The sequence below is a fragment of the Cryptosporidium muris genome, genomic scaffold (assembly GCF_000006515.1).
Source record: "Cryptosporidium muris RN66 scf_1106632373445 genomic scaffold, whole genome shotgun sequence".
Lineage (NCBI taxonomy): Eukaryota > Apicomplexa > Conoidasida > Eucoccidiorida > Cryptosporidiidae > Cryptosporidium > Cryptosporidium muris.
The window spans coordinates 20,090-33,031 of NW_002196586.1; the positions used below are offsets into that span (position 1 = coordinate 20,090).

Below are 12,942 nucleotides of genomic sequence, written 5' to 3' on the forward strand. Positions count from 1 at the left end.
CTTCACCATCCTAAATATAATACGAATTATTAATAGTATCATATTTAAAATAAAGAAGAATCAATTACATACTATATGACAACATAGGGTTTGCATATTTCATTGCAGGTACAGGTGGATGAGGAGCAGCACTGAATTGAACAAAATTAGGTTTTAAGTCATGTTCATGTATCTTAACAAGTGCTCCTTTATTTCCCATAGAGTCACAGTAGTTTGGTGCGGAAAAAACTGTAATACAATTTCCATCATGATCTACACTATATCCTTCCTGCTTCACTTCATGACTACGAATAATATAATCAAGATTATTATCTTGTAAAAATTTCTGAGTTATATCTGGTCCAAAATTACATCCCACACCTCTTGGAGATGGAGAACGTCCATTTCTATCATGTGGATCAGACCACAAGAGTGAAGACATAATACCAGAATCACCAGGTTCACATTTTGTGTAAAGTTGTTCTATATCTTTTAATTTAACATTATCTTCTGTACAAAGACCTCCATGTACAATAAATACCTTATTATTTATTATGTGAACTAAAGGTAAAAAACAAAAAGCTTCACTTATTAGATCATAAAGTGTTGAATCATATTTAGCTAATATTTCACCTTCAAAACCATATAATTTATTCAAATTCCTAGTTTCATGATTGCCTCTTGCTAAGTGAACATGGTAAGGGAACATAATTTTTAATGTAAAAAGGACTAAAATGACCTCAACTGAAAATGATCCACGATCAACAAAGTCACCATTGAAAATATATCCATTTGATTCTGAAGGTAAACCATTTATATCAAAAATATTTAATAAATCATAAAACTGTCCATGAATATCACCACACACAGTAATATGCTCCTTCTTTCCTAAATTAATATGAACTAGTGGTTTGGGAGCTGTTTCTTTCAAAACTTTTATTACATCTAATACAATAGCATAAGCATATTTTATATGGAGTCTATTTCCTGGGATCTTAATATAGTCAATTAATTCATTTAAAAAAGAGCCATTATCTAAGGTTATATTTGATATAGTAGCTTGACATGTAGATTTGTTTTCTTTCATAGACAGATTTTCGAATTTTGGGTGTGTAGTATCTTCGGTGTAAGATAAATTAGACTCCTTTATTTGGTTATCTGACTGTTGTATATACCTTGGACCATCATAATCATTAGGGACAGCAAATCGCTGTGAATCTAGCGTTATAGTTTCATACAGCATTTTAGAGCGATCTGTTGAAATAGCATTTAAGAATTTTTCTTGTTTTATTAATTTAGTACACATCATAGCTTTATCATAAGCTTCCTTATCATTTTCAGTCAAGCTCAATACAGTTAGGAAATCCTTTTTAGCTAATGAATAGCGAAATAAGTTAAGGTATGCAACACCTCTACGATAATAAGCCTTCGAATATGTTGGACATAAGTCAATACTTGCTTCAGCATCAATAATAGCTGATCCATAATTTTCAAGACGAATATTACATAAAGCACGATTTGAATAATATACATGTAAATTTTCATTAGAGGCATTAGTAGCTGAAATTGAAGCATTAATTGCCATTGAATAGTATTCAACAGCCTCCAAATAGTTACCTTCTTGAAAGGAGGCATTACCTTTACCTTTATATATCTCAGGAAGTATTTCACTTGATAAGGTCTCCTTTTTATCTTCCATATTTACAATAACTTGTGTCTCCTTTTTTAACAAAAAATCCGTTTTCCTTTTTAATTTATTTTGCGTCACTACTGGACAAGTTGTTACTCCTTAATAAATTCATAATATACCGCCAATAAATGTGGCGGCTATATATAAGAGCTTTGTAAATTTAGTATATTTTAATATTTTGGTCCTATAATTTTTAAATAATGCAAGTTTTATCACTGAATTTTTGGGGAGTTGTATATTTGAAATAGATAAATCTGGACAGGTTAAGAAGAAATATTTACTTTAAGTATTGCATACAAAAAATAATAAGTAATTGATGTGTCTCACTTTATTTATAGTTCTATTCACTTCTTTTTAGGATTTATTGATTTTATAATATTTCACTATTACTAATTGTAACTCTGAATTGCTGAAAAATCTGAGGTATATATGGCGGTATGTTTCCATAAAACAATCTCATTTGTATAACTAGCAGTGTTTTAAAATGAGTAAATTGAAGAGGTCAAATCCCTCAAGTAGCTCAAAGGCAGCTTCATTACTTGAAAATTGCGGACATAATACTTCTAGTGAAGTATCTACAGCATTATGGAATGTATTTGAAGAATTTTCCAATACTTATAACTCAGGAATACCAACTAATAGTGAAAAAATGGAGTTAAATGGACTAGATCCTGTCTTAATTCCTATTTTTAGGAATATAACAAAGAAAGATACTGAAACTAGAATTAGGGGGTTGAAAACTTTATTTGAAAAAATGAATTTATACAGAAATGCAAGTAAAGATCTAGTACTATCTCCAATTAATTGGAATTCTTGTATATCACATTTTGCTTATGTATATATTAGGCTTGGAGTATATGATTCAAATATTCAGATAAGGAAGCTGGCTAATGAATGTTTGTATTTTTTACATAATATTGTTGGTGGTGAGGCAATAACTAAGTATGCAACACAATTATTTCCTGCTTTATGGATATCTTGTAGTGATACAAGATCAGAAGTATCAAAAGCTGCTGAATTTTGTCTTGAATCATTAATTACTAAAAATAGGGATGCTAGAATATATCATTTAATAAACTATTGTAAAATAAATTTATTCAGTATATATGGAAAGATTTTAGGGTGCAATATTAATAGTCTTAAAGATGAATTAAATATTGACACTTCATCATTAATTGAAGAAGAAGAACTTTATGATCGTCTTATTTCTACTTCAATGGGATCTATTAGGAATACATTAAGAAATCTTATTAAAACAAATATTGAACTTGCAATCAGTATGGCATCTTACTTTGTATTTTCAAATTTTCCCGACATAATTTCAAAGTTAATAGAAGATTCTGATTTATTATTCATAAATAAGTATATAAAAAGTGGGATATTATGGAAATTTATTTCACGATCTTATAGATCATCTGTTAGAGTTAGTTCAATACAGACATTACAACTTTCTCTAAGAATACTGAGGGATAATTTCCCTAATATGGACTTGAGTAAGTATATTTATCCATTAAAAAATACATTTATTAATACAATGAAATGTCTTGATGATTATAAAGATATATCTGTTCAATCAGTCTCATTCGAATTTACTGTTGTATATTTTCAAGTATTTCCTTCTATTTGGAACCAGTCTACAATTGAAGAGCCACTAATTACTTTCTACAAGGTCTTATTTACTTGTCTTAAAAAGCCAAATTTACTATGTTGTGATTTATTATATAGTAACTTACCTTTTATTTTAAAATATATCCCAATTGAGATTTTACTAGAACAAGCTAATAGTAAGCTGTCCTCAGATAAGCAGATTTATATTCACCTTGACAATTCGACTTTTTCTACGAATGATATAACTCCAGGTAATACTTTATCATTATGTAGTTTAATTACATCCAATACATATTTAAATATTCCAATATTATGTTCATTACCATTACTAATTTTATCAGCTATTTTACAGGACTCTAATACTACCGAACAATATAGAAGAAATATGGTACTAGAAAACTGGTTTTTTACGATAGGTATTCCAAACAAAACCCTATTTTTAAGCTCGGTTAAATCATATTATGAAATTTTAATTCTTTTAGTATCGGAAATAACCAATTACAGAGGAGATACAAACTATGATAGTTTAATTGAAAGTTTATATAAATACTACTCAAATATAATGTGGTCCCCTTTAACTCTTTCTCTTACATCATCAATAGATAATATAAAAGGTGATTTAGATCAAAAGACTTATTACAGATATCAACTTCAATTTTCCAGTACTTTAGAAGCATCAAAACCGTTGCATAAAATAGCAATTGAAGAATGTTATAAGCATACATTATTGGATGCACTAGAGAATCTTTCATACTGTTTGCAACAATATTGGAAAGGGATATTTGATAGTTTTGAAAGTTCATTAACTGAAAAATTTTGTAATAAAGATATGAGTCTAAATAAACTTGAGATTACTCACTTATTTCCATATTTTGTAGCTACTTACTTAGAAGTATGTCCCCAATTCATTAGTTATATTTTTGACTGGTGGAATTTATTATTTAGCAAAGTATTTAATATTTTAAGAAATAGAAATGAAGCATTAAACTTAAATAGATGCTTGAAATTTATTAAAGAGTTTGCCTTAAAACTTTTAATCCCCTCTCTATTAAATAGTAAATGCTCATTTTCATCTTCTATATTTATTCAGCAATTTAAAGAATTAATAAATTTATTTAGTGAAGGTGACTTAGATATTGTAATTATCTCGAATATTTTACAATCAATAATCTCACCACTTTTGATTATAGATAATGAGAATTTCCCAAGAAAGATATTTTTCAGAAACTTGATTGAATCTATACAAGTATTACCACAAGTTTATACTTTCTTACTCTGGTCAGTAATTTATGGTTTTCTAACTGAATATTTAGATGTAACTGAAATACATAGTTATTGGAATTCAACTTCAGTATCATTTCCAATTAATAATAATGATTCTATAGGTGATATTATTGATTGGATGAATAGTACTAGGAGTGTTATTTATAGAATCAACTCTTGTAATAAAGTAGAGAAAACTTCAGACAAGGACTCCAAACGAACTATTGAAATAATTTACATAAATATTTTAAAGTTATTAGAGTGTTTATGCCAAACACACTTTATTAAAAATAGAGTATTTCAAATTACACTTGAAAAACTTGGGTTAAATGAATTTTTGGAAGTTTCAAATTGCCTCGCACTGGAGTTACCACATCCCACCTATACTGTTAGTCTGGGAGAGCTACCCAGCTATATAAAAAGTGTATCTGAAGTTTACAAGACAGCATGCAAATTAATAGCTATATATATTGAGCTGAGTAATGAATACATTGAAGATATTTTGGATTATATTGTAACTTTGTTTATGTATTATATTCCAGAGATTTTATACAAATATGATGGAACTAAAAATGATTTATATGAGCTTCTGGATAAAGTATTACTAATTATTTTTAAAAGATACCCTGAAATTCATATGAAACTTATTTTAGACTTGCGAGGATTTTTTTTATATATTACTTGTGGCATATTAACTACAGAATATTCAAATTCATACTGCAAATTGGAACAAGAATCCTTAATATTAGATAATCCTAGAGATAAATTAACTTTGAGATGGAATGGGCCAATAAATAAATATTTATATTCTGAATATAGCAACATTAATTCTATGATATATAGAATTGCTGTAATTATGCATAGGGAAATTAATTTGCAGTTACCTAATAAAACAAATTTTATTTTTGATTTAAAAGAAATTGTAAAACAGTTTGGTCTTGAAAAATTTTATGATAGTACTGAAATAAGGTATAATATATTGGGTACTGAATCAATTTTCTTAAATAAGTTTATCCGTATTTACTTAGATCTCTGTGAATGGACTGGTGATGATATAGAAAATTCACTAAGTGAACATTCAGAACTGGATTGCAACTTTTTCCATAGATTTTGTTGGCAGATTTTGGTTCAGATAATATCTTCTCAATGGTGTCTTAAACAATTTAATATATTAAAAAAATTATATAAATACTCAAATGAGTCAAGTAAAAGTTCTAATTATTCCCTAATACCTTTTTCTGAAGGTTCAGGAAACAATTTATTTAATCTTTTTGATCCAAATGTGAAAACTTACCAAGAAGATTTTTTAAATTGCAATTTTACATCTTCCTTGTACAAATATATATCCAATAATGATGTAAAGTATTTGTATAATTTAAAGTTCTGTTTACAATCAGTCCTTTCTGCATATTCTCTGAATAATGATCAAAATTGCAGTTATCAGAAATATGGAATAATAAACTTACTTTTAAACATTATATTTTATAATAATTCAACTCAAATAAAGGGGAATATGTTAGATGAAATTTTATCTTTAATTACTGAATTATTAAATGATAAGAATACACCTAACATAGCAATACTACTTGAATGTACTTTAAATATATGTGAATCGAATACAAATTTATCATCTAATTTTCATGATATCATTCATATTTTAGATAAATTGCAAGTTGATAGCTGGCAGACTATTAGACAGATAATTGCAAACTCAGAAGTGACGGAGCATGAGGATATGAATGATTTACATAGATTTAATGACTTGATTTTATGCAAAAACTCCTTATTTTGCAGAAAATTAATAGATAATGAATTAATTGGAGTTGACTTACTATATACTTCAATTGAGTTTTTGGAGTACTTTTTGAGTATACTTGATACCAGTTTTACTTTAGAAGCATTGCATGATACTGAATACTTAAATATAAATATGATTACTACCTTGTGTGAATCTATTGCTTCTATTTTACTCAATATTTCGAATTTTATTGATAGAAGAGCAACGAATATATTTGATATATGGAGTATTAATGAAGGAGAGAAGGAAAAACTAGTGAATAGTATGTATAACATGATTCTCCCAGGTGAAAAATATGATCTACTCCGGAACTTCATAAACCTAGAAGTTATTTTTCATCGTATAATTGGTAATTTCCTAGAATTTGTTACAAATTCTTTGGAGTTAGAAATTGATAATATACAAAATTACTTTAAAAGATGCGAGTTTATAACTTATATAATTCGATTATTACAAAGGACTTTGTGCAACGTATTATATCTATCAAAAAGTATTAAAGTATTATGGACGTTTAATATTTCAATAGGAGAAACTGATCAATCAGCTGTTCTTTGTGATATAACAATACCAATTGAAACAAATATAATTTTAATGATGGATAGAATCCTTGGAGTATCAGTGGCTAATCTTTTTCGGAATTTTTCAAAGAGTTTACCAATAATAGATTTAATACCACTTTACATTGTGGAATTTGTTCCAATTACTGAAAATTTAGAAATATCTGCAAAGTCTTGGCTTTATTCACTAAATTCACTGGAAATATGTACTAGAAAAGATTGTGCAATGGAAATATCTAAATTATTTACAACTTTTATCTTAGCACTTCATATCCCTGTTATACAATTACTTAAAGATTACCCATGGTTTAACTCACAATATGAATATGATGATACTTCACAGGCTATACAAAGTCTATCAAATATGGAGCAAAGCATTTCGAAATTTTCTATAATCAGTGATATCCCAGATAGTCAAAAGGTAAATTTTAAAGATGAATTACTAATGATCTTAGAGGATAAACAATATTTGCATATAGACAATAAAACTAAATCTCAGAACTTTGACAATAATAATAATAATAATTTTTTAGAATTCAAACAAATTCAAGAGGGATTCCGTGTTATAGTTTCTCATTGGAGAAGACTTGTTGGGCCAACTTTAGCACAGCAAATACTTGAGACATATTTAACATTGGCATCAATAGCATTATTTAATAGTCAAGATGAAGATCTTGTAACTACTAATAAAGTTGGTAGTAATTTTGATAGTATAAGGTGGGAATCAATAAAAGTAGATGTGTTGCAACGACTCGGTTGTTGGTTATTTATCATCCCTGGATTAATTCCAGATTCCTTTGTGTATAAAACAGAAGAAAGTAATGAAAATAATAAATCTAAGAGAAGTCTTATTTCCTATATTGAAGTGCTACTAAACATTAGCCCAACAAAGGTAGGTGATGCAGTACTCGCTTCAGAAATAGATATTACTGACAATTCTTATAAAGATCACTTTTTACCTTCACCTATTAACCTAGAGGATATACAAATTTCAAATATATTAGTTACTCCATTCTGCACAAATTTCACAGAAGATGAGTTTTTGGGAATACTGGGATCAACTTGTCCAAACTATAGATTCCTATTATTGTCAAAAAATTATAATATATTACATCGAATTATTCGTATGTCTTTGATTGAAGTACTTATAGAACTTTCATATATGACTATTATGCTCATAGAGCACTGGAGTGATATGGGAGATGAAGAGTTAAACTTGCTTAATAAAAATAAAAAATCAGAATTTACAAGAACTTATAGTAAAAACACAAATTGGATTGAAACTTTCAAACATGCTTCACTTTCTGAGAGAAGGTTATTATTAGAGAACCAGCTTGATGATCTTGTCAAACCTCTAGACTTAGATTCTGTAAAATATAAGGACTCAATTGGATATATCTGGAATCCAGCAAACTCAACATTAGCTTGGTTATTAGCAGTCAGAATATTGTTTTCATTATTAATTCGTTTTCCTAGTATTATTAGGAATTTGTGGCAATATAGCAATAGTGAAAAGGCACAGAAATGTCTGCAAAATATGACCAGACATTATTTCTCCCCATCATTGATCAAAAGAGAAATAGAAATGATGCCTGAAATTGTTACAAGTGTAACCAATGATTGTAGTGAAGAAACGAGTATAAAGTATATGTGCAATGAATCTTCCAGGATACTTAAGATAAACTATGAAAATAAGGAGGTCGAAGTATCTCTTATTATTTCCTTCTCTCAGTTACACCCACTTATAATTCCTAAGGCCAGCATACCTTCTATTCCAGGTATTTCTAAGAAACAAATTTCTCATTGGCTGGTACCTGTTATAAGGACTATAAAACATGGTACATTGGGTTCAGCAATTTCAATATGGGCACAAAATGTACACCTTCACTTTAGAGGTATGGATGAGTGCCCAATTTGTTATTCAATATTGCATACACAATATAAGACATTACCCAGGAAAAGTTGTCAAACATGTAAACATATCTTCCACAGTGAATGCATTTACAAGTGGTTTAGATTATCTCACAAAACAACATGTCCATTGTGTGTAAATATAATGCAATAATATAATTACATAAAATTTGGAAATTTCCTTCCATAACTGTTATATTGCTAATACAGCACAATGCGTCATTGTAAATTTCTAAGGGTCAATAGTTCCTAGAAAACTTAGGGCGCTATAAGTATTTGGGAAAGACATGTCTCATGCCGCTCTAATTATACGCTGGAGGGGAGCACTGAGATTTGCCACTAGTACTATACCAGCACATATCAAAGACTAGACGTATATGCTGGTAAGAATAAAAGACACTTAGTGGAACTTATTAGTCTCATTGTTTTGTTTCAGCATTTTAGTTGCAAAAATCAATATTGTTGGCGATCCATTATTTGGGGTTCCCTAAATAGCACGGATAACAAGATATATATTGAAACTACAAAAACAAACTTTGCCTCGAAAACTATTATGTAGAGGTTGAATGAAATTTTAACGAAAATATTCAGTTGTGTGTTACTTATTAATATTATTTGTGGTTCTTCAGCCTTAATCTTAAATTTAAATTCACTAGGCAGTCTTTTATACTGACTCCTTGGTGAATACTTAAGATCCTCATTTCTTTCTTAGTTATAAACTACTTAGATTTTAAGGCTGGATCGGAAAGACGATCTATACCTTAATATTGACTTTTAAAAAGGGATATATTAATAATATTAACTGAAGGTTAGTGTACCAAGAGTATTACTTGATTGGATTTATTTGACTATAGAAGTTAGTGATTTGAAACTTTTATCATTAAGATCTGTAGCCCTAAATAATAAGTTTTATACTGGCACTTTGAATTAAGCTTAGATCCCAACTTTAAAGTAAACATGTGGCACGTTGGAACTGCGTCAGTTACGTCAATTGCAGGAAATAATACTAATAATGACAAGAAGACCAGAGGGAAAGTAAGGAATGGAAGTAATGTTCAAGTAGGTGCCAATACCCAAAGAAGAGGAAGTACGAGATTTTCTAATACACCCAATGCTACTAGTAGCGTAAATAACACTAACTCTAGTATAAATACAGCAAATTACAAACATACAAAGAAAATTCCCATTGATAAATCTAAGTTCCATCCAAGTATATCAAATCTAGCAGGAGCTATAATAGGTGTCTCAGGTGCAAATCAGAAATGGATGGAAAGGGAAAGTGGTGCACAAGTTCAAATATTGGGTACAACACCAAATGATCCTGATGGATTACATATCATGGTTAGATATAATGAACCAAGGGAAGTTGAAGTTGTCGAAGCAATTATTGATGAAATAGGTCGTGCAACATTTGAAGGTGGTGGTGGTTTTATATCTCATATGCTTCCTGCTAGGAAGTTAGCAACAAATCATGGATATATGTCATTACCTACACAGGATCTACAAAACACATTGAAACATGACTCAATAATGAATGTAATACATACACCTTATAACCCAGTGTATTCAATGGGGATGACGAATGTTATAGGTCCTCCAGGAGGATGGCCACAATCTCCTCCTTCAAATCCAGTGGAATTTGAATGGATTATGCACCTTGTAATACATACAGTTTTACAACAAGTAGGGATATCTGCTTCAAGTGGAATCCCAATGATACATCTCCCAATGTTATATGAAAGATATAGTAATTTTAATTTTGAGCATGATGCAATAACCTTCTTCCATAAAGCAATAAGTGACAATGGTTTATTAGGTTTAATTCAGTCAATTCCTCATGTATTTATAGAGGGCCCACATACACGTATTGATACCTCAACAATCCCACAATTACCAGTGTCACTGAAAATTAATCTAGCAAGTGGATTAACACCATTATTGCTTCCAGCTCAATTATTTACTACTTCTTTTCATGAATTCAAATTAGCAGATGAATCATATTGGGCTAGTGGTATTCTACCTCCACACCCGGGTCCTATAAATATTTTTCAACATCAGGTAAACCATCCTGTTGGAATGGCATATACAACTTTAGATCCAAATCAAACATATTATCAGAAATCTATTTTGAGTAGTGATTATCCAATAACTAAAAGAGCTAAGTTGGATAATGGATCGTCTCTTGCACTATCAATGACTACATCTCTACAAACTATTCAGACATCTAGTGAAGTTAAATATGGACAAATAGATATCCCATTAACAAACTTAACTATTGCAGTGCAAGGTATTCACTTCTTATTGCGTCGTTGGATATGGAAGAGACAGCAATCCCATCTACCAGCCAAAAGCCCACTGGACTTCTTACCATTAGAATCATTAGAAGCAGAATTTATTCAATTTTTTGATATTCCATTGGATATAGAATTGTTAGGTTGGACTAATCTCCTACATTTTGTTGAGGCATTTCCAGATATATGGACAGTGGAGAATGTAGGACCCGATGAATTTACTTTAATTCCACTTCCTCATCCAGATTTTATTTCAGCAACAAAGAAATGTAATACAACTCCATCAAATAAAAAGGATTCCTTAACAAGTCAATCGACATCTAAGGGATCTACCACAGTGTCAACCCAATCTAATTCAACAGATTCATGTAGGGTTGCAGAAGAATTAAATGATATAATTGCACAACTGCAAAATTACTTAGATAATATTAAGGATACAAGTGATACAGTAAATTCACCTGAAATATTGGCAATACATGATCTACTTAGTGGTCTTAGAAGTGGTACATATCAATTTGATGATTCTACTAGTTCTGCACTTGTGGAATTACTTTCCATGACTAGCGCCTTAGCTGCACCTACTCAAAGAGACAAACCGAATACAATGAATAACATTAGAACTGGATCTCTTATCACTCCAATTATGAGTGAGGTAAATATTTCTAGCTCTGTCAATCCTATATCTTATAACATGCAAACTTCAAAGAAGATGTTCACAACTCCAATGACGAATAATCCTGTTCCTCACTCAATTATGCCTGTATTGCATACCCCAGCTCTACCATTACCAACATATAATGATGTAGAACTTCCAATGCACATGTATAATCAAAAGATACCACATTCAGTACAATCACGATTTGGAGGAGGTAATACTCCTTTAAATAGTAGTAATTTAGCTGCAACAATGACTTATGGCATGCAAATAGGTAATATTCCGATTAATATACCAGCTTCTACATTAAGAGTAACACCTCACTCCACTAAAGGTGGAAGAGGGAGAGTGGTATGGGATAGAGATAAAGCTAAACATTAACTGCAGAAATTCATTAAATAATACAAAATCATTATATAGCTATAAGTTGGTATTCATTATTTCCAACAGTATATTAAGTATACTGCAATGAATTAGTAAGATCTTACTGTACTTTTTACTACAATCAGCATCTACTTTAAAAGTTTTTAACCATGCTCTGAAAACTGCTGGTAGAGAAGTTTTCATGAGGCAAAATATTGGCTTGTTGAATGAGTTAATTTGATTGATACAAATAACTACTTTAGGGAATTGAGCACAAATTTAAGGGATAAGTGCCAACAAGGAAGTAGTAGTCCCTTACTCAACTAGCCTTGCTATGTGGAGATTTGTTAGAAATGCCTAACTTTAAGCCATTATATGGGTGATTTATATAACTTTTAAATAAAAAATGTATATATTTTCTAATAGCTGAGGCAAGTGTGCATTGCCTACTCAGTCTATATCTAAGTAACTAATAGACTTAAGTAGTAGAAGTCTAGCAGTTTTTTTAGTACCTTTAGAATTCGTAGTTTTTACAAATGTATATTAGTCTAGATCATAGGGATTCCGATAACTTTGATCTCTAGTCTATTTTTGATAATAGAGAATTACATGATTATAATAGATAGGTTATTTATACAGGTCACTTATCACTATTAAGATCTTTATAGTAAGATGTTATTTTAGGTGAATTTAAAGAATGTAATTATTTATATCTGAAGTTATATCTTCGAATATATAACTTATAATTAAATAACTTGCTTTTAGTAATGAAGAATTATTATAAATATATATATATATATATATAATTGTTCTATAATTTAGAAGAG

At 29.7% G+C, this 12,942-nt stretch overlaps 3 protein-coding genes across 3 annotated transcripts, besides 4 other annotated features; 2 read left to right on the forward strand and 1 right to left on the reverse strand.

Moving 5' to 3' along the window:
* Nucleotides 1-64: 64 nt before the first annotated feature.
* Nucleotides 65-1,678, reverse strand: CMU_030510 (serine/threonine protein phosphatase, putative; the record flags this gene model as incomplete). The annotated part of the gene is made up of 1 exon (XM_002142875.1): nt 65-1,678. The coding sequence occupies one exon, from the start codon at nt 1,676-1,678 to the stop codon at nt 65-67; it is 1,614 nt and encodes a 537-aa protein (XP_002142911.1).
* Nucleotides 1,679-2,153: 475 nt separating this feature from the next.
* CMU_030520 (zinc finger, C3HC4 type domain-containing protein) lies at nt 2,154-8,960 on the forward strand (the record flags this gene model as incomplete). Its single annotated transcript, XM_002142876.1, has 1 exon — nt 2,154-8,960. The coding sequence occupies one exon, from the start codon at nt 2,154-2,156 to the stop codon at nt 8,958-8,960; it is 6,807 nt and encodes a 2,268-aa protein (XP_002142912.1).
* Nucleotides 5,701-5,731: a sequence feature (AT_rich).
* Nucleotides 7,404-7,427: a sequence feature (AT_rich).
* An 803-nt stretch (nt 8,961-9,763) lies between the features above and the next one.
* Nucleotides 9,764-12,133, forward strand: CMU_030530 (KH domain-containing protein; the record flags this gene model as incomplete). The annotated part of the gene is made up of 1 exon (XM_002142877.1): nt 9,764-12,133. One exon carries the CDS (start codon nt 9,764-9,766, stop codon nt 12,131-12,133), a length of 2,370 nt encoding a protein of 789 aa, XP_002142913.1.
* Nucleotides 12,134-12,497: 364 nt separating this feature from the next.
* Nucleotides 12,498-12,534: a sequence feature (AT_rich).
* Nucleotides 12,535-12,894: 360 nt separating this feature from the next.
* Nucleotides 12,895-12,920: a microsatellite.
* The last annotated feature ends 22 nt before the right edge of the window (nt 12,921-12,942 follow it).